General features: G+C 43.0%; 1 protein-coding gene across 4 annotated transcripts in view; it reads left to right on the forward strand.

Moving 5' to 3' along the window:
- EVC2 (EvC ciliary complex subunit 2) overlaps positions 1-22,958 on the forward strand; it is a 168,353-nt gene that overhangs the window by 131,548 nt on the left and 13,847 nt on the right. For all 4 annotated transcript variants that reach the window (XM_030563458.1, XM_030563460.1, XM_030563459.1 and 1 more), the window contains 3 exons: positions 8,520-8,747; positions 13,496-13,707; positions 15,789-15,876. In XM_030563458.1, the coding sequence (XP_030419318.1) occupies positions 8,520-8,747; positions 13,496-13,707; positions 15,789-15,876 (528 nt within the window). The remainder of the gene's footprint in view (positions 1-8,519; positions 8,748-13,495; positions 13,708-15,788; positions 15,877-22,958) is intronic.

The raw sequence follows: 22,958 nt of genomic DNA on the forward strand, positions 1-22,958 counted from the left end.
GAAATGGGATGAAGATCAATTGTACAAAGTGCAAAGTCATGCACTTAGGATCTAATATGAAGAATTTCTGCTGAAAGGGGGGCTCATCAGTTGGAAGCAATGGAGGAGAGAGATCTGAGTGTGTGAATCAATCACAGGATGACTATGAGCCACCAATGTAATGCAGCTGTGAAAAAGGCAAATGCAATCCTAGGATGTATGAGGCATTTCCAGCAGCAATAGAGAAGTATTTAATGTCATTGTACAAGACACTGGTAAGACCTCACGTGGAATACCATGTACAGTTCTGGTACCCATATTCAAGAAAGATTAATTTAAACTGGAACAGGTTCAGAAAAAAGCTACTAGGATGATCAGGGGAATGGAGGGCCTATCTTATAAGAGGATACTGGAAGAGCTTGGCTTGTTTAGTCTAGCAAAAAAGAAGACCTGAGGTGAGTTACGATTTCTTTCTATACATACATTAAGGGGGTAAATACCAGAGAGAGTGAAGAGCTATTTAAGCTAAAAGACAATCCTGGCACAAGAACAAACATATACATGGGGCCTGAACAAATTCTGGCTGGATATTAGAAGGTTTCTATTCACCAGAAGGATGAGGTTCTGGAACAGTCTCCCAATAGGATTTGTAGGGGCAAATAACATAAAAAGTTTTAAGAGAAAGCTGTACAAGTTTCTGAGTGTAATTGTATGATAGGGTTATTTGTGATGGTAGGGGGCAGGGCTTGACAGCCCTGGGGCTCACTTCAGTAACAAGATTATAAACCAGAAGCTCATGCTTCAGAGATTCAGCCAGCCCCCAGCAGGAGTCAGGAAGGGATTCTCCCTCCCCTCCCCACCTCCATGTATTCTGAGAGGATTTCTTTTATCTTCTTCCTCTGAAGTATCAGGAGAAGGCCACAGCTGGAGATGGGACATTGTGGAGTAGGTCAAGGCCTCTGAGGTGACACTGAACATTCTCTTTCTCAGACACTTGGCTGGCTGGTTCTTGCTCACAAGCTCAGAGTCTAATTGATCACCATATGTAGGGTATGGGGTTTTTTTTTACCTTCCTCTTGAGCATAGGGATGCGGGTCACTTGCCAGGATTATCTGGGTATACGTCATATAATTCTTTCCTTGCCATTGCAGGGGCCTCGGCCTCTGGTTCATCTTAGTCTTTCCTATACTCTGCCTGTGGCACATAATATTCTAGTTTCCTGTGAGTTGTAATACTCTGGTTTCATTTCAGTTGGATGAGTGTGCAGGTGCTGGGTGGTGCTATACAGGAGATCAGACTAGGACCTGGTCTACACTACAAAGTTAGGTCGACATAAGAACATCAGAATTGCCATACTGGGTCACACCACAGGTCCATCTAGCCCAAGATCTTGTCTTCCAACAGTGGCTAATGCCAGGTGCCCCAGAGAGAGTGAACAGAACAGGTAATCACCAAGTGATCCATCCCCTGTTTCCCATTCCCAGCTTCTGGCAAACAGAGGTTAAGGACAACATCCCTGCCAATCCTGGCTAATAGCCATTGATTGACCTATCCTCTATGAATTTATCTAGTTCTTTTTTGAACCCTGTTAGTTTTGAGCTTCACAACATCCTCGAGCAAAGAGTTCCACAGCCGTAAGCTGTGTTAAGTCGATTCAATAATGTATGTGTCTACACTATCGAGTCCCTTCCGCCCACCTAAGTGGCCTGTAAAATTGACTTCTGTATTCCACCTCCACGAGAGGCATTGTGCTTGATTCAACATCCATGGATCAACATGGGGATAGTTTAGGCACTGCATTGTGTAATTCGAATTAATTGGCTTCCAGAAGGTGTCCCACAGTGCTCCACTGTGACCACTCTGGAGAGCACTTTCAACTCCACTGCACATCAGTTAGGTACACAGGAAACAGCTGCTCCCATGGTAAAGCCCAGGGAACTTTTGAATTTTCGTTTCCTGTTTGATCAGCGTGGAGAGCTCGTCAGCACAGCTACAGCACATGGAGACTCAAGGCCACAAATGCACTCCAGCATGGAGTACACAGGAGGCACTGGATCGTATTGCTGTGTGGAGAGAAGAGTCTGTGCAGGCAGAGCTCCAATCCAGTGGTCCCTTCTGGCCTTAAACTCCATCACTGCAGCATATGTAGACACACCTGACTTAGCTTTGATCTAGCTAGCGTGAGTACGGATAGCAATGACGCTGTGACAGCACAGGCTAACTGCTCAAGTACAAACCCAACCCAAGGTGCTGCAGCTTATCTGCTCTTGTTATTAGAGCTAATTACATCAGAGCTCTCTACGGGTGCTGTAACCACACTTCTGATTGCAGTGTAGACATATGCTAAAAAAGGTTCAGTTTTTTGCCTCGGTATTGAAGTAAGGCACAGTCCTGCCACCTGGCCTTTTTTACACAGCTAGTTCATAAGTAAGAGTATCTTGAAATAACATTCTGAATTTTGAAAGGAAGTTCACTTCGACATGATAAAAAAAATTCTGATTCATGGTGAAATTGGCTGTCTTGTATAATCTAAATCCTGATTTGCATGATGTTCTGTGGAAGTTTTTATCTTTATTTGATTTCCTATCAGGGCTGCTGGAATGCAGTATACATCTCTGAATGCTCATGAACTGCTGAATTGTGAGGAAATGAAAGAAATGGTGACGTTATTAGCATTTCAATGGAAAGCATTGTGCAGAGAACAAAGGGCCTCAATTCCATTTTAACAGGTTTCTTACCTTTCTGCAAAGCATATACAGACTTTTCTGTAGTTTGAGTTCTCCCTTATACAAACTGAGACATAAAAATGAGAAACGGGTATGTCTGGGCCCAGACTGAGGCCATGTCTACATCTAAAATTTTGCAGCGCTGGTTGTTACAGCTGTATTAGTACAGCTGTATAGGGCCAGCGCTGCAGAGTGGCCACACTTACAGCAACCAGCGCTGCAAGTGGTGTTAGATGTGGCCACACTGCAGCGCTGTTGGGCGGCTTCAAGGGGGGTTCCGGGACGAGAGAGCAAACCGGGAAAGGAAACCAGCTTCGCCGCGGTTTGCTCTCTCGGTCCCGGAGCCACCCAGCAAACCGCAGGGAAGGAGACCTGCTTGCTCGGGGTTCCGGGACCGAGAGAGCAAACCGGGAACGCCGCGGTTTGCTCTCTCGGTCCCGGAGCCACCCAGCAAACCGCAGGGAAGGAGACCTGCTTGCTCGGGGTTCCGGGACCGAGAGAGCAAACCGGGAACGCCGCGGTTTGCTCTCTCGGTCCCGGAGCCAGCCAGCAAACCGCAGGGAAGGAGACCTGCTTGCTCGGGGTTCCGGGACCGAGAGAGCAAACCGGGAACGCCGCGGTTTGCTCTCTCGGTCCCGGAGCCACCCAGCAAACCGCAGGGAAGGAGACCTGCTTGCTCGGGGTTCCGGGACCGAGAGAGCAAACCGGGAACGCCGCGGTTTGCTCTCTCGGTCCCGGAGCCACCCAGCAAACCGCAGGGAAGGAGACCTGCTTGCTCGGGGTTCCGGGACCGAGAGAGCAAACCGCGGCGAAGCTGGTTTCCTTTCCCGGTTTGCTCTCTCGGTCCCGGAACCCCGAGCAAGCAGGTCTCCTTCCCTGCGGTTTGCTGGGTGGCTCCGGGACCGAGAGAGCAAACCGCGGCGTTCCCGGTTTGCTCTCTCGGTCCCGGAACCCCGAGCAAGCAGGTCTCCTTCCCTGCGGTTTGCTGGGTGGCTCCGGGAACGCGAGAGCAAACCGCGGCGAAGCTGGTCTCCTTTCCCGGTTTGCTCTCTCGGTCCCGGAACCCCGAGCAAGCAGGTCTCCTTCCCTGCGGTTTGCTGGGTGGCTCCGGGACCGAGAGAGCAAACCGGGAAAGGAAACCAGCTTGATTACCAGAGGCTTCCTCCTTCCACGGAGGTCAAGAAAAGCGCTGGTAACTGTCTACATTGGATTACCAGCGCTGGATCACCAGCGCTGGATCCTCTACACCCGAGACAAAACGGGAGTACGGCCAGCGCTGCAAACAGGGAGTTGCAGCGCTGGTGGTGCCCTGCAGATGTGTACACCTTCAAAGTTGCAGCGCTGTAACTCCCTCACCAGCGCTGCAACTTTCTGATGTAGACAAGCCCTGAGATATTTGGGCTGTTCTCCAGATAATAGAGGCAGCTCAGATTTGTCCAGAGGTTTGCCCACACCCCTTCCACCTTCACTCCCATTTTCTACCACTGGCTATTCAAAAACAATAGTTCAGCAATCCTGCTTTATCCTTTAGCATATCCTGGCTTTGCAGGATAGTATTGGGGGTAGGCAGTGAGCAGTATTCTTCCCACTCACCCTTCCTGCCCCCAATCCTTCTTCATGTATGAGATGAATGAATGAGAGCAGCTGCTGAGCTACTTCCCTGCCCCCCTATGGCGGAGACATTTAAACAGATCAGCAGAAAACAAGCCCAGGTAGTGCATGCACCATGTGTAAGGAAACCTCAGGACCCACAGCAGGAGGGCTCTGCCACTGTTGTTCCCAGCTTGCAGACCTTTATTCTGCCAGGAGGAAAGTGCTGAGAATATGGATTTACTTTGTTGGGCCTCCCACACCAGTGGACGCGCTCTGCAAGGGTAGGTCCATGCTTTTCAGCCTGTAGGACTCAGTAAACTTCATTATCCTCACTGGGTCAAGGCCTCTCTGAAGTAAGTCTAAAAACTTCCCCCCAATGCCCTGGTCCATCCCCCTTCTAGAGGGGAAAGGCCCAGATCCCCATCCCAGATTCTTTAGGGATGTCTACACTGTGATAAAAAACTGTGGCACGGAGTCTGAGTCTGGGTCAGCTGACTCGGGCTTGCAGGGCTTGGGCTTCGGGGCTAAAAACTGCAGTGTATCTGTAGGACCCACCCCCTGCAGGGTCTGAGAGCCCAGCTCTGGCATGAGTCCAAATATCTAAACTTCAATTTTATAGCCCAGTAAACCCAAATCAACTCACTTGGGTCAGTCATGATCTTTTATTGCTGTGTAAACATACCCTAAGTGGCCAGTGGAGCCATTTAACATCATTTTTTACTCTCCTTCTTCACAAGAGGAGTCTTTAGGGTCTCTAAGGGACATTTCCCTCTGCTTCTTCCTCTGCTAGTACTTAGACTTACTGTGCTTATGGTTTGTTTTTTTAAGAGTTTCAGTATTGTAAAGAAGTATTTGTGCAGGTTGGCAATTTCCCCCACATGTTGAGCTGTCTGCAGCATTCAAACATCTGACGCACTCCAGCTGCCCTTTTGCAAAACTGTCTGATCTTCTTGAGATGCATACAGGTACAGAGAAAGTATTGACTGCACAGTTGGGAAAAGATGATCTTGAAACAACTCTTCCTTATTCCTGTCACAGAAAAATGTGGTAAACTGAATACAGGGCATAAGTAAAGACAGAACAATACCAGCTCCATGCATTCAAAAACCATGGGCTGGGCCCCAAAATCATGCAATTTTTTGAAATAATAAATGTTGCATTCTTTTTGTTTTCCTTCTGGCAAATTTTTTAAGCTTTTCTCCACAACCATAAGGATTTAAAATTGTATTATTTTAATGAATACTGCAATTCCTATGTAATCAATGGATTCCAGGAGCTGGGTCTTTAATGAAAAACATCAGCAATCACAAGACTCACAATAAAACCATGGAAATTGACAACACTGTATCACCACAGCCAATCAGTTTACTTCAAAGTAAACTAACATGGCTACCCCTCTGATACTTGACACCAGTAGGGTTAAGATATGTTTTCTGTCTGTTAAGGCAGATTTATTCTAGTAATATCTAGAAAGTATCTGTTGTATGCACCTTGCCTCTTTAGTAGAGTTTTGTACCACAGGTGCTGACTTTCCAAAGTGCCAGGGGGTACTCCACCCCTGGCTGTGCCTGAGGCCCTGCCCCCACTCCACCCCTTCCCTAAGGCCCCACCTCACCTCTTCCCACCCATCTCTGCCTCTCCTGCCCAATTCTGCCCCCTGCCCTGAGCGCACCACATCCTCGCTCCTTCCCCCTCCCACCCAGAACCTCTTGCATGCCATGAAACAGCTGATTGTGTTGGGCTGGAGGCATGGGGAGGGTGGGAGAGGTGCTGATCTGTGGGGCCCGCCGACAGGCAGGAAGTGCTGTGTGAGGGTGAGCTCATAAAGGGGTTGCCGGTGGGTGTTCTGCACTCACCATTTTTTCCCCATGGTTGCTCCAGCCCTGGAGCATCCACAGAGTCCGTGCCTATGCTTTGTACTGCTAGGCTTAGTTGATGATGGTCAGAAGAATTTTCTGCAGATAACTTTCTTCCTCTAGTGTTCAAGGACATCCCATATAATTCAATGGAAATTTTAGATAATGTCACGTGAATCCTCTTGAATAAGATTTGGTTGGAAATCACATTTTGAATTTAGCTTTCTATATTGGATAACAAAATTTGAATGATATGCAATCCGCTCTCAACAGCAGTCTTGTCAGTAATAATGCCAGAGAAAAATTCATGTGCATCACATTACCTGAGTGTCATTTTAGGGCTCTGAAAAACCTTGTGACAGTCTGCTAAATTATGCTTAAAAGGTAATGAATGGGGTTAATATGTTATTTCATATAATTCTGATTAGCATAAGTAGACAGGTGATATGGTTATGATGTTTGAGAATAACTATGCATTGTCTCTGTTCATACTGCAGAGATAACTAGGGATATAGAGTCAGATCCTCAGGTGGTGTAAATTGTAATTATTGACTTCAGTCTAGGCGTCAGGCTATTCCAGTGTACTCCAGCTGAGCATCAGGCCCATAGTCTCCTTCACATGTTAACAAATAATTCCCATTACCATTAACAGGAGTGGTGGGCTCACCACAAGGAGACAATCCAACAAAATGTCTTATTGGAGAGAAGGTAGGATTTATGTTAATTTGAAACTCCTTGGAATTAATTAGCTAACTTTAAACACAACTCCTTTGATATATAATAACTTCAGTATTTTATAACCCGAAACTTGTATGATGCCTTACATCCGAGAATCTCAGAGCACTTCAAAAGCAATAATCTATGTCCTTGAATGATGATAGTGATGGTGGTGATGATGATGATAAAAAAAACTCATTGGATTAGGAAAGTATTAATTAAATCCTTGGATTATAATAATAATAAATGCAATGGATTAGGAATGCATTATTCCTGTTTTACAGATAGGTGAACATGCATAGAGAGATTAAGGCCCAAATATTCAAATGTCTGCTAATTTGAAATGCCTCAAGTTTTGGGTTCCTGATTTAAGATACCAAGCTCCTGATTTTGGAGATGTTTAGCAGTCACAGCTCCCACTAACTTCAATTGATTTTTTTGGCAGCTATGAAAATCAAGGCCTGCATATCTAATGTTGTGCATCTGAAAACCTAAGCACCAAAAGTTAGTGGACAATTTTGAAAATTTGGGCCCTTGTGAATTGCTCAAAACCATAAAGGAAGATTGTGTGGCAAAAATCAGTCTACAATTCAGATCTCTTGATTCCCTGTGCTTTAACCACAAGATCACTGTCTCACACACAATACCCAGAACTATTACTAAACTTTGGGTATTTTCTAAACACATCAGTGCAAGATGAAAAAAAAAACCTCCTCTGACATATCTTTACCTACTAGTCATTGAATCTTTTTTTCCCATTATCTGTACTGTGACATACACAGAGGTTTTTCAGTCTCAAGTAAGGCAGAAATAGGAGAGAAGTAACCATCTGAGCACTGAATCCAAGTCATGGTAACTGAACGATCCCATCCCACATGGTGTTGCAAAGAAGCAGACATCAGCTGATGCAGGCATGGGAAAGAACATAAATATGTTCAAAGTTCCAGATATGGCTACAGTCAGGTACCATAATCACTGGTGGCAATAAATTCATCCAAAACATATTAAAGTTTTTGAAATGTCTCCTATGAGGCTCCCATTCTGCAATAGATACTAGTTTTTATTATTTGTACTACATTAGCATTGGGAGGCCAGGGTTGTGCTAAACTAAAACACAGTCCCTTCCCAAGAAAGCCTATGGTTTAAATTTAAGACAAGAGACAGCCATGGATGGGACAAAAAGACAGGGAGAGCACAGGGGGCTGCCCTGTACAGTAATAGAAACAGTAAAAGTGTCAAGCTTCTGCAATGATAGTAATGCATTTTAAAAGTTGTCACTTACTTTAGATAATGATATTTCAGCATATGCAGGTTTTTCGCCAAGTATAGTGAATTGTGGGGCTTACATGAAATTCTGAGGCAATATTATCTAAGCCAAACTTATGTATATGACCATTGTAGCTAAGAAATCTGAATTTTGTTTTAAAGAATACAAATATTTTAAATAAAATTAATAGTTTTATGTGTTAAGTATGTACAAGCAATGACTGTTCTTTTTCTCTCTCCTCCTCTTCACCCGCCCGGATAATTTCCTTGCATATTATGTAAATCGTGTGACAGCCAAATAATTATATATTTTTAAATACCCTAAAATTGCTTATCAGGTTTTTGTTAATCTTATTACATTTGGTGTTTCATTATTTTCCAGGTCCGTAATGAGTTGCTGCTTGAAAAGGAGAATCAGTTGCATTCTCGGGAGAATAAACTTGGAGAGTCGATTGCAGCTTTACAGTTCCAAAAGACTGATAAGAAGTCCAAAACATTGGAGATTTACACCGCTATCATAAGTGTACAAGCTTTGCTTCTGGAAGAATTGAGCACATCAAAAATACTATCAGAATCAGAGTGTACCCAAATTTTAGAGGCACATAATCCTGTAAGTAACAAAGTTCTGAGAAGGGTAAACTCTTCATGGGCCAGATCATCAGCTGGTGTAGCTTCATTGACTGCAATCAAACTAGGTTGATTTATACTAGCTGAACATTTGACCCATTACTTCTATAGTTTTGGCAGGGTGTGTGTGTGCATTTATATGAAATCTTTATGTGAAAGAAATACAGATAGAAAGTTACAGTACTGTTTAAACAGAAGATAAGAATATTATAGCTAGAAAGATATTATTATTTATTATTAGTATTACGGTAGCACCAATAGGCCCCAATTGATATCACAGCCTCTCTTGATAAGATGAATTAATATTTTTGACAGGTAACTAACTAATATTTCATTATCTTGGTCAAACAGTAAAGGGCAGGGGAGTAACTCTGACTGAATACTAGTAAATAATTTTCATGGCCAACTTGCAAAATTTGTCACATTTATGGTAGTGAGAGCTATGTGATAAATTGCCCGTTCATGTGATAAGCTTGAGTTATTGTGCACACAGTGTCTACGGTCAATCTCTCTCCCTCTCTCTCGTTGTGCATGTGCACACAGTTTAAATAACAAAATCTTCAGAAAAAGCTTTTGCTTCCTTTTGTCAATTTTTTTACAAAATTGGCAGTTTCAGAATCCTTTTGGGTTTTTTTAGTTCTATGCTATATAGTCATAGGGAAGTGTATGTGTGTTTGTGACTATCAAAGTGGGAATTGGCAGAGCACTGAAGCAGAACAAACAGAATAGGTTTTTAAAAGTTAAACCTTTTTGCTAGAGGGCATCATTAGACAGATACCAGTGTGAAAACTCCTACTTAAAATTTAATACTGTCCTCTCTGGAGAGCCTTTCTTAAAGTGATGATATGTTAGTTTAAATATGCTGTTCTGAGTTTGTTTAATGAAACATATTAAACCTGTAATAGCTATTTACAGTGACAAGAGAAATAAGATCAATGCTCATTACAGCATTAAAAGTAATTTCATTTTGATTTAGTGCCTGTTTTGAAATCTTAGCTGTGATGCCTACAAAAACAACTTGACAACAGTTAGGCGGCTGTTGTGCTGAGACCACTGCCTGTCATGCTGACCAATGATATTTCATCGATTCCTGGTACTTCTCCATCAGTCTGTCTGTGTCCCTCTGTCTCTTATGTTATACTTGTATTGTAAACTCTTTGGAGTAGAGGCCTCCTTTTTGTTCTGTGTTTGTACAACACCTAGCACAATGGGGTCCTCATCCTTGACTGAGACTCCTAGGCACTGCAAAAATACAAACGATACAATAATTACAGCACTGTACCAGTATGCTGAGACACTACCATGTCACTAATACTCCAGCACTTGCACGGGTGTTCAGAGGAAGGGGTATAAATAGGGCTGCTGGAGACACAGAAGAGAGAGAGAGAGTATGTATGCTTATCCAGGCTGTGAGGGCTGGGTTGAGCTCTAGATTGGGGAAGTTTCTCTTTGTTACTATTTGTGCTTATGCTACCTGTTTTTCTTGGTTTATATAGACCAGAGGTGGCCAACCTGAGCCTGAGAAGGAGCCAGAATTTACCAATGTACACTGCCAAAGAGCCACAGTACTACGTCAGCAACCCCCCATCAGCTCCCCCCCGCCCCACTCCCCGCGCCTCCTGCCCACCGGCAGCCCCACCAATCCACACCTCTCCCTCCCTCCCTGCACCTCCCAATCAGCTGTTTCGTGGCGTGCAGGAGGCTCTGGGTGAGAGGGGGTGAACTGAGGGCACTGCAGGCTCAGAGGAGAGAGCGAGAAGGGGTGAAGTGGGGGCAGGGCCTGTGGCAGAGCCTGAGGTTGAGCAGTGAGCATCCCCCAGCACATTGGAAAGTTGGCACCTGTAGCTCCAGCCCCAGGGTGGGTGCCTATACAAGGAACCGCGTATTAACTTCTGAAGAGCTGCATATGGCTCCGGAGCCACAGGTTGGCCACCCCTGATGTAGACTGTCTCCTGCTGAATAAACTTCCCTGCCTGTTGCTACATTTTTTTACAGTCTTAGAAACCTGTTAATTAAAAACCACTAACACCTCATCAGATGATTGCTTGTAATTCATCTGATGTAACCATTCAGTAGAACGAATGAATGGTTAACTGTATGTTAACTTCATTAATCTCTCTACTAATAGCATGTTTTTATTTCTGGCACTAGCAGTTAGTCTGCATTTGTTATTTGTGTTATGGATGTGCATAGGGCCCCATTGTATTAAGTGCTGAACGTAGATAGGGTGACCAGACATCCTATTTTTAAAGGGACAGTCCTTTATTTAAGTCCTCTTGCAGACATCCTGACTTTTTTTCTTAAAAACGGGCAAATTGTCCCATACTTTCTGTCCCCTCCCCCCCGATCAGTGCTGGCGAGATCCCTGTTCACCAGCCTCCCACCCACCAGTGCTGTGGAGGGGACAGGGGGAGAGGTGTCCAGTAGCTGACATTGGGAGTGGGTGTGCAAGGCTGGTGTTGAGGCAAAGATGCAGCACGGAGAGCCGGCCGTTCCCCCTGCTGGTCCGCCATTGCAGCCCACACTGACCGGCACTGGTTGCACACTGCAGTGGCAGTTGAGTGTGGGCAGGCACAAGGCGGCTGCCGATTATCTCGCCTCTGCTACCCACTCATCAACCCTTTATGTGCTCCCCCTCTCGCTGTCCTCGCCCTGCTTTGCTCCTTCGCCACCCCACCCCCCCCAGCCCCACTGCTCCTCCGTATCCCCACCCAATGGAGCAAGTACCATTCTCAGCACTGTGCAGAGAGCTAGTCTTGGTCAGAGCGCTCAGCTCACCGGCAGGCTCCTTCCTTCCCCCACTGACTCTGGCTGGGCTGGCACCCTGGGAAAGCCCAAGACCATCCAGCCTGGGGCACTGGCCAGAAGAAGCCAAGCCCTGCATGTACCAAAGCACCGCACAGCGCTGGCATGGGGAAGCCTCTCTGCCCCTCAGCTAAACTCTGGAATGGCAGGGGATGTGTGTGTGATGCAATTTCCAGCCTGTGCATGCCCCAGACCTGCAGGTTCCACAGCAGCCCCCGGGGCAGGGGATTAGTACCCTCTTCTCTCACAAACACACACACACATCCTGCCCTGGGTCCTGCCCCTAGAGAGCGCAGGACTGCTCAGTCCCCTAGGCGCTCTCCCCTGTTGAGTCACCTCTTTGGCTGCAGTTGCTGAAGCCCCTGCAGTCAGGTTCTCTGGGCCCTGATACACAATGCATCCTTAGGGCTTAACTCCTTCCTACCCAGACTGTAGATGTAGGCAGCTGGGTTACATCCGTGATCAGCAGCAGCCTGGAAGTGTTAACTGCCTTTTGACACTGTGTGGGCAGGAAGAGACAAGCTGCTTCCAGCCACACAGAAGGGAGAGTGAGGGAGAAGAGATGAGCTCTGCAAAGACATGGGCCAGGTCATCCCTTCCCCATCTCCGCCCACCCTGAGGCTGGAAGCAGCTCCTGTCCCTTCCCTCCCGCACAGTGCTGAAAGGCTGCTGCTGGCCACATTCTGGTGTGAACCCTGGCAGAAATCTGGGGATGGGAGGCATGTGACCCTGCATGTCTCCCCACATGCTGCCTTGGGAAGATGTGGCACCAGGACAGATGGTCCATCCCAGAGGTCCAACCAGGCATGGAGGGTGGAGAGCGCCGGGCAGGAGGGGTCGGTTGGTCACCTCTGTGTGAGAGAGTGGTGTACGGGAATGTGTGTGTCACCTCTCCTCATGTGAACCCTAAAGCCTTAAAGATAAGAAGGTAAATAAAAAGTATCCAGCCACGCAGTATGTTTTTAACAGGGGCTTACTCAACTTGATGTTAATTTGAATATTTGTACTGCATAGTTCTGATTGATTGCCATTGAACTCGCTTGAGTGGGCTGAAGCCCACGAAAGCTGATGCTCAAATAAATGTGTTAGTCTCTAAGGTGCCACAAGTACTCCTGTTATTTTTGTGGATATGGAATAACACGGCTGCTACTCTGAAACCAGTAATTTTACCAGGTGTCCGGTATCTTCTCTACTTTACAGATGGGTAACAAAGGCACAGAGATCTTAAGTGACTTGGGCATGGTCATAAAGGAAGTCTGTGACAGAACTGGGAACTGAACCCCATGTCCTTAGTCCTAGTCTAATGGCTTAACCACACAGCTATCCTGTCTGTTGTATTAATTATGCAGCTAAGACAAGGATTTTTAAAATGACACTATTAAGCGAGGCCTCCTAAACAATTTCTAGGAAGGGTTCTTGTTTGACTGTAGAACTATTGTTTTGTTACTCTGATTTTATTATGTTGAGTAGTAGTCAATATTTTCCAATTTGAAACCTTTTTAGTATTAGTAGTTGATTTAGTATAACTAAAAATTGTCTGCATGAGTTTCTCACATTGTGTTTCAGTAACTTTACCCTGCTTATGAATGAGGTAGGTGTCTGACGTTTCAATCTGAGTCATGGATATTATACATTCCAAGTGTCTCCTATGTTGGAAAGTTTCAGACAGTATTGTGCTTTAGCACAGCAACAATTTACTGGTATCTTGAAGCATTGTTCGGATGCTCATTGCATACTAGTCATGTTTAGTGAAGCCGTCACAATGAACTGGAAAGTGCAGTGATCACAAGCAATTGGAAAGAATGAGAACAGAATAAAGTAATATTGCAAACCAATGATACCATCTTTTTCTTAACTCCAAATGAAAATTGTTCTTCCAAGGTGAATTGAGAGTTATTCTTATCATTGTACATTTTCAAACTCTAGGAGATTGAAGAACTTGACAGAAAGTTGGAATATGAAATGTTACATAAGGAGACGGCTCAGCAGCAGCACCTATTGAATAGGCAGAGATGGACTCCAGATGGATTGGGACTTTCAGATGAAGTTATGGAAATTAATGCAGAGAGACAGATGTCTGCTCTGCTGTGTCAGGCATTGAATAAGTGTAAGCAATTAGTAAATCTACATCGGCAAAGGTAAGGCTTTTTGATATTAAGTAAGACCCCCTTTCTATATCTTGGTCATTGCAAGCAGTCTTCAGAGAATGTAACATACCATATAGAATCAGCAAGCTAAACATTCATTCTGTAAACTCTTCAGGGCAAGGATTTACGTCTTCATGAAGAGCACCCTCCTCTGCTGGAGGATTCTGGGCACCATTGCAATATATCCATTCAATAATAATAAATCCGTTGACTGTGAAAATGTATTTGAAATGTAGTGCCTTACCTTACAATCAGTCTTTCTGGGATCAACCAGCAGGCTAATGCTAATCCCCACATTATCAAGCACAAGTCAAGGGTTGGTTCCAGTTCACTCAGGCTCAAGAAAACAGAATGAAAGCCACAGTCTCTGGGATAATATTTCCAATCAGATGCAAGCCACTTGAATTTCAATTCCACCTGCATCCATTTTGTTGCACATTGAATATACTTTTTTGTTATGAGTGTTGCTAGGATAAACCAATTGTTCTAGTGAAAGAGGCCATTTTTAGTTACACACATGCCTTGAGTTTCATGTAGCACTATGAGAGAGAGCTTTGTATTACTAAGTAGATGTCACTTGGACTGATTTGTAAGGAATGGCATTGACAGGCTTCAAAAGGAGCCATGTCCTCTGCCTTCTGGATCAAGAATTTCAGATTGGGTCCTTTGCCGTCTGGTGTACGTGAATTCCCAGAGCTATTTTAATTGTTAAAGGGCCAGTCCACAGTGGGATCTAGAGGAATGTTTCTATGTCTTGCTGCAGAAGACGGGGGAAAATAAGTAGGTAGGTAGGTCATTACCCTCCCTCCAGCCGCAGGACAGAAGTCCAAGCTAACCTCTCAGCAGGCACTGTAAAGAAACAGCAAGAAGAGCAATCTAGCTTGAAAACTTGGTGGAGGCAAAAAGCGTCCAGCCCAGGTCCAAGTGACCCAGAAAGATGAAAAAATTGTCTTTGGGCTTGAGTCTGAAAAAAGAAAATAATCAGTTATCAGTGATCAACTCTTAGCCTGAAAAAACTCACAACCTGGTAAGTATTGTGCATAAGCTTTGAAAAGGACACAGGGGGAGAGGGGAATCAACTATCAGCGTGTGTTGAAGATGTTTCAGATCTGAGTTTTGTAACTCATGCTCTGCACACTTGCTGAGTGGCTGGAGACCATTGCTCCTCATTTTTCGGACTCTGTTTTTTATTACACCACTCTAAGTCTCATTTCTTCTCCAACTCCAGCATTAAAGTCTCCCAGAAGTAGAAGATTGACTTCACTGGTATAAATTTGATTGTCATCCAAATCAGAACAGAACTGTTCTTATATTCCCCCTGTGCTATTCAGGTTGGTGTACAGGCTCTGATAAGAGTCTCAAAGATGTCACTGTCTTTGCTCTGTTCTGAAGATCTGCCGGCAAGGCAAAGTGTCAAACATTAACATCCTTGAAAGAGCAAAAACAACCAGAATTGTGACAGGAATTATTAAAGCCCAGCTTAGATGGACAGGTCATGATATCAAAATGAGTGCTGAATAACTCCTGAAAAATATCCTCTATAGTAAGCTGAAACTCGGAAACCTCGGGAAGAGTTGTCAACAAAAACTTTCAATAGAATCTCAACTCATGCAGCATAAATATAGGTGACTTAGAAGACACAGCCAAGAACAGACTTGAATGGAGAGAAGCTATTGCTAAAGGTTGTAAATACTTTGAGAAAGACAGGTGTGAAAATTGATTGAAAAAAGGGCCAAGCTTCATGCCAAGTCTTCAGCAGGAGCCTGCTTGTTCCCATGCAATACTTGTTCATTCCCATGCTCCTTGTAGATTGGACTGTGCAGTCACAACAGAACACATGAAATGTTTTGCTGTCGTCAGATATGTTGGACAGTAACACTGCAGGGTCTGGCTCTTGGAGAAAAGGGGAAGAAGTGTGGTGTTCTTAGTTTGGTTGAAGAGGTGTGTGGTAAAGCTTTTAACGAAATCTGCCAGTAAAATGTTTTCTGAATGGATGAATTTTGGACATTGATTTCTTATCACAGGAAGTACTGTGCCTGGGAAGATAATACTAATTTCATCTTTCCTTTCAGCTTACAAGAAGAGCAATGGAATGATGTGGTGCTTGAAGATCTTCTGGAGAATATAGAAATGGATACATTTTTGGCACTTTACAGCCAGGTAAGGGTGTAATTGAATGAATTCCCACTTTTTAATCTCTGCTGTATCTGGAAATCAGTTAAGTGAACAAAAAGAGTAATTTCATTGAGATCATAACAGTAGACACTGTGCTCAGTAGTAAATACTTTCCATTGCGTATCATGTTTGTATAAAATTTGCATTTCACTCAGCTTGGACAGTGAAAATTATCTGGTGAGTTACTTGTGTATAGACAGTTTCACTTTCTGGTTTTCATGTGTTAGAACAATGCTGTTTAGATTTCTGATGCTGATGGAGAATATTTATATTGAAAAATTTATATGTACATATATATATAGATGTGAATATTCTTCAGCAGTATTCTGAACATTAATAAACACCACGCTCTCTCTCTCTCTTTTTTTTTTTTTTTTATTCACACACAGTCATTTAAGAAGAAATAAACAAGTGACCACATCACAAAACCACCTCTTCAGCTAACATTATTCATCACCCTTGTTGGCTGTCTAAGTTTAAATGGCATGGAAAAATGAACTACTGTCTCTCACTCACAGGTTTTCCCTCCAGGCCATGACTGGGGCATCTGGGCAGTGCTATGAAATTTAGCAGTTTTACTACCTGTGTCGTGCTTAATCCACAGAAAAGACAGCCTCCAGGGCTCTCACTCCATAAGCTGTCACATACACAACAGATTATTTAAACCAATTTAAAAAAAACAACAGGCTCCTGAAAGTAAGAAGTTTAACAAAATAGAAGTATTTTTTAGGAGTCCTGACTTTGGCAATGTTCCTAGAACTATTATATTTTTAGAGTTAAAGAAACAAATTTCATAATCCACATTCAAATACGTGAAGTCTCAGCCATATTATCGCCCCTCCAAATTTTTCCTCCAAGAAAGACTTGCTATCTTTTTCCTTATAGTTCTTTGCTACTTAAGTCACATATTCACCACCATGATGCACATTATATTGTCCCCTTCATCTGTGATTTAACAGAATAGTATATCAACTGTTGATTACTTAGCAATGGATAAAGTTTGTTATGGTGATGACAACATACCAGATAACCTGTCTGATTTTTTGACTGTGTTGTTTTGTATGTCCTTTGAGTATGTCTACACTACAGACCTTACAGTAGCACAGCTGTCCCGTATAGCTGCTTTATGTCGAGGGGAGAAAGCTCTCCCGTTGGCATAATTAAACCACCCCCCACAAGTGGTGGTAGCTATGTCTGCGGGAGATGCTCTCCCACCAACATAGCACTGTCCACACTGATGCTTTTGGCGGTGAAACTTAAGTCTGTCAAGTTCGTGTGTTTTTCACACCCTTGAGCAACCGAAAAATTAATAAATAGAAGTGCTGGTGTAGACAAGGTCTTAGTCTGTTTTAAAGCTCATTATTCTGCTGTATATTTGTGTTCATCGCATATGATAAAAGTTGTCAAAGTTGTCATAACCAGCATTATCAACCTACTAGTTTTAAATTCAGACTTTTTCATTCCCTTTGCTGTATTTGATTTTCTTCTTTGCTTTTCTTTCTCTAAAACATTTTATCAAACCATCTCCGCAGCATGTTGGCTTTGACAGTTTGACATACGGAAAGCAGACATGGCTGCCAGTAATCACTGAATTCTATTTCATCCATAAATTCCCTCCCATTATATTTCCATCTCCACAGCTTACTGCACACAGAGTTCACAACATTTTGTCAGGACTCTATTTGTGCAAGGAATAAAAGCTTGCAGCCAGAGAAAAAATTTCTGCTGCACGCTTTTGTAGATTATTTCCCACAACATTATAAATATTCATGAGATGGTAACTTTTTTAAGCTTAGTTCTAAATTTGTGAATCTGTAAATTCTGTACATGTTCATAACCTTTTTTTGTAATTTGCACAATACTGCTAAGAGACTTTCCAACTTTTTTTTTAATAATTTATTTAGTCGTGGAACTGTACAAGATTTAACAAAATTCTTTTGACAACAACAAGAAGCTACATTTTAAGGGGCAGCGAAAGTTGCATCATCCTTTGGATGGTTGGTTCAAGTGAGGCCCTTTCCGCTAATCCCTGGTGACAGTGTGCTTGGTAATTGAAGATTGCAGGGTACTTTTCCAAGAGAGAAGAAGATAATCTTTGGTCCTGTTCAGCATTTCCCTCTCTTAATAGAATAGGTTCTGGTGTTAAAGGTTTTGTGTAAAAACATAGTGCTTCAAATACAGTACCTTAAATATGGAAGGTGTTAGATAAAGCCAAACCCTATTTAACATCAGGAGAAAATAAACCATCAGATCAGGTATAGAATTGCAAGTATTTTTCAATATATATGAACTTCACTGATTTCATGCTTTAGAGCATTTGTCATGTGCCTTCATCATTTGGTGAACTCTTTTCATGCTAATTTTTTTCCAACTTCTCATTATATATTTATTCTGCACCATACGGTGTTGCTGCAAATTATGAACAGAGTGCAGGCTTTAAACAGCATAGGTCCACTGTTCCACTGTTAGCACTCCCAATACTATCTCTTGGTTGAATTACAAGACATTTAAATGTGCTATTTTCTGATAAACACTTAGACTAATTAGGAGAACAGTTTGGAGCCTCAAATTTACCATCATGTAGTTTATTTAGCAATTAAGTGGTCTCAGGAAACCACTCATTTGTGGATCAAGAACACTAAAACCAGAGGATGAATAGTACCATAGGGTCTCAGTCTTGGTGTTAGCTTGCCATGTTACAGAGCATACATGGATAAGCATAGTTAGAGGATGCACAAAACAAGCCAGCTCCTCAATTCCACAGCTAATTTACAGAAGAGTAGTTATCCTGAAATGTTCCCTGTTATAGGAAATGCTTTAAGATGTTCAGAGAAGTTATTCCTTGGTTGCTGTTGTCTGGAAGGATCAGAGTTTGAATAAACACTATCTCCAGGCATCTGTATCGCTGATTGTGTGTTTTTATTCAGATTCTGTGGCATTTAAAGAGCCAGTGGTTGGTGCATTCACCTAATGCATGATGAAAGGTGGAGAAACAACCCCCTAACAATAGCTAAGTACTACCATTGCTGAGTCTCATTCATTTCAATGGGAATCTTTTCCCCAAATTGATTTTATGTTAGTTTTTAAAGGAGTTTTCCACATGTTTCAGACAAAAGGTGGTGTCTTTCTTTTGGAGTCTGTATGAACTGGGAAGGTGGTCCAAAAGCAAATAGAGACATTTCATAACCCTAGTGACCACAGGAATTAGGAGTCCTGTAGCTTAGCAATAACTAATTCTCTGATTGAATGGAGGGGGAAAGAACATGGCTCTTCTCTGCTAGTTACCACAGAAGGATGATAAGAAGTTTTGGAGCTCTCTGATACTCTTTGTGATGCTGCTCCAGAAATCTCACATCACCAGAAAATAGATGGACAGTGCAGCCTCACATCACCAGAAAATAGATGGACAGTACAGCCAGCTAAAAGGTGTTGCCTTCCTGTAATGAGTTTTGCTGGGTTTCTAACAAGAAGCACAGATGCATTATAAAGCAACTTGGAAAGAACGTAGTATGAATTTTTCTAAGTGGAAGTTTCAAAGCATGGTTTAGCAGATGGATAACCTTGCTTGTATGTATCTTATGGTTTCCTCAGACTTAGCGCTCTAGCAAGTGAACAGAGTGACTCTGGATATTTACCAGTTTATTAAGACAGAGACATTTGAGATCAGAGAGAATTTACAGCACTTCCATTACTTTACTATAATTGAAAATCAGGTACTCTATGTATCATATACTTAGAGAATTGAGCTTCATGTTTTGTACATACAATTCCCTGGACAACTTAGTTTCCACATGTTCAATATAAATCTGCCTTTCCTGTATATTTTTTTTTAATTTGCTTATATAACATAAGCAAGGAGCTGTCCTTTGCTTTGGGCATGCTTGCATTATCCAGTTTCTACAATAAATATACAGATACAGCCCTACAGATACTGTATAAAATCCCATGCCACAGCAGCTATAATGGTAAAAACCCACTAACTCTCAGCCTGACTACTTGCCATATGCCTGGGAAGAAAAATGGGCCTTGTATCATGAATAATCTATTAATAAAATACATAGTGTAGCATGTTCCTAATCTCTGTGTGTTTAATCCTGTGTGTTATAGAAAGCAAAGCAATAGTGTTGGAAACCATATAAAATCTGTGATTTACAATGTATAGAATATCAATTAGAATGGCAAGTGTTAAGCAACCGTAATTATAGGAGTTGCTACCTCTGCCTCTTCGAGTCATCCATTTTCCTCTTAATGTTAAATGGAATTTTCCCCATTGGGCAAATTTTCAGCACTGCCATAAGTGGACAGATCTCCCACTGAACTAAATGGGCACTCCAGGTGCTTGGGAGCTTTGAAAAAGCAGGCCATTTATTTAGGTGCCTAACTTAGACTGCTACATTTCAGTGGTTTGGCTCTAGTGTTCCTATTTAGAAAGATTTCCCATTTAAGTCAATGCAGGGTTTGTTTGAGTTACGCTGAGCTCAGGATCTTTTGCTGCCCATAGAGAGGTTAGTTTTAAGTAAGCACGCAGTTATACTCCCAGGTACTCTAGTTGCTGTTTGTAGATACAACAGATGATGCAGGAAGACATTCATGTGAAAAGGGCAAAGCAAATGTGAAATCACAGCATGGACAGAACTAATTGATTTTGCATTAGTTGTTTCAACATGTGTTACTCAATCCAAATCATTGTGATGTCTGTAAAGTAGTTCTGCTGTTTTAAATTACAGTTTTACATTATTGATTGTTTTGACCGAATTCAAGAAACACAAACTCAGATGCTGCTGATGCAAGAAACCTCTGGTATAGTCTGATACAGTTGTATAGAATCTGCTACTGTATAGTATTCATATAGCATTGAATTCATCCCATTTTGGAAGGCCAGAGGACTTTATGCAGCCAATCACAGCCTTTGAGTGGTGCATAGAGCATTGAGTATGTCCTATCAACTGCAGTGAATTTATTTCAAAATATTGCAGTTTTCAACCATGCTTTGCAAGAGTCAGCCTTCCTCTGCAGCATGGGGAACAGGTCACTTGCAGGTTTAAACTAGTGTAAATGGTGGATTCTCTGCAAATTGAAGTCTTTAAATCAAGATTTTAGGACTTCAGTAACTGAGCCAGAGGTTATAAGGCTATTACAGGAGTGGGTGAGCAAGGTTCTGTGGCCTGCAATGCGCAGGAAGTCAGACTAGATGATCACGGTGATCCCTTCTGCCTAGGGTTGCCAACTTTCTAATTGCACAAAACTGAATACCCTTGCCCCGCCCCTTCTCTGAAGCCCCACCCCACTCACTCCATCCTCCCTCCCTCCCTCCATCGCTTGCTCTCCCCCACATTCACTCACTCACTCACTCATTTTAACTGGGCTGGGGAGGGTCCCTTTTTGACCAGGTGTTCCAGTTGAAAACTGGACACCTGCCAACCCTAAATAACACCCCCACTTGGGCTTTCTGCAGGGATTTAAATCTGGACCTCTCCACTAACAGCATGAGCCTGGATTGCTTGTGGACTAGGTCCATTAGTTCAAACTTCATGTGGTCCAGCCTCTCAAAGGGGACTGTAACAGAATGGCTGCCACCCAAGCACCCCTTCTTGACCATGCATGCCTCTGCAGTGTCCCCACCCCTGCTTTCTCCTTCTTCAGGGTTACTTAAATCCCACACAGTCTTTCTCAATCAATCACAGACTTTCCTGGTTTCTTTATTTACAAAGTTCCTCCAAAAAACAAACACAAAACAAATCTTCCACATCACCTCCTCTCTGAGGTGCTGTCTGAGCAGCCAACTCCATTCTTCAGGGACCACTGCAGGAAATCTTCTACTGCTGCAGTCCTCATCCTAGCTTTGCCCTCATGAACTCGCTCAGACTCTTTGTAGCCGGTGCAGCCCTGCCCACTTAATTGGCTCAGCTGGGACTACTTGCTCTGACACAGGACAGCTGGACCTAATTTAATCACATGGGCCAGCCACGTTGTGACAGGGACAGGTATCTACACTAATGTGGGTTACAGCTGCATGCTGGCATGGATCAGCAGATCTGCAGCTCCCAGAAAGAGAACCCCACCAGAGTGGGGCACCCAGTAAGGTGGAAACTGGGTGCCTCAGTCTGGCCCCTATCAAAACATCAGAATCCCTCGTCTACAGGCCCACTGTGATATGGAGGGGAATCTAGTATGTATCCACTGTGGCATCTGAACACCTATCAGGATATACGAGCAGCAAGAGTAATCCTCAAATCAAGGCCTTTACGCTCCCTGACCAGTAATACCAGCTTAGCACACCCACCCTACTTCCCTCTCACACATTCATTGTTCCCACTTAGTTGAAAGAGGTGGCTCAGGGCATCTGTGTGGCATCAACACTTGTTTAACCAGGTATATACTATGTGCGCCTCTTTAGTAGGTGTCACTCTCCTTGCATTTGACAGAATTTTGACACTTTGCTCTTGACAGCTGTAACTGAGTACTGCTGTATTAAAATACTAGCACATGTTTTGCTTCAATCCAAATGACCCTTGATACAGAAAGTTAAGGGGCAGAGAGTGTGAAAAAAGTCTATGTCCAAGAACATTTAAGAGTAAACTGCTGAAGATGAAAGCCAAGAACTCAGTCATAATTCTTTTGGCATCCATTTATATATAAATCATTGAATTAAATGACTTACTGCAGGCCCTCTCACTTTTAGGGAAAGGGGATGGTGGTTCATAGACTGAAATAAGAATTTTATTCCTACCTTAATCCTCATTGGTTCTTGCAAGATTTCAGAAGAGCCAACAGTGTCCAAAACCATAACACAAAGTTTAGGATAGATTTTTTTTTTTCTTCATAGCGTTTTGTGCTGCTGTCCATCATAGTATCTGAGAACCTTCCGTGTAAAACTGATAATATTAGTGAAGTCCCTGATGGACTTCAGGGAGTCATTGGCTCTTCTCCCTTTTCAGGGTAAAATTTCTGCTTGGGGTAGGATTATGCTTTAGTCTGGTCCCTTGATCATTAGTTAAATTTTGTTTGTCTTTGATTTTGGGTTGAGGGTTGTGTGTGTTTATTTTTTTAATAGGAGTAGAAGGGAA

This window comes from Gopherus evgoodei, chromosome 5 (assembly GCF_007399415.2).
Source record: "Gopherus evgoodei ecotype Sinaloan lineage chromosome 5, rGopEvg1_v1.p, whole genome shotgun sequence".
In the NCBI taxonomy this organism is placed as follows: Eukaryota; Metazoa; Chordata; order Testudines; family Testudinidae; genus Gopherus; species Gopherus evgoodei.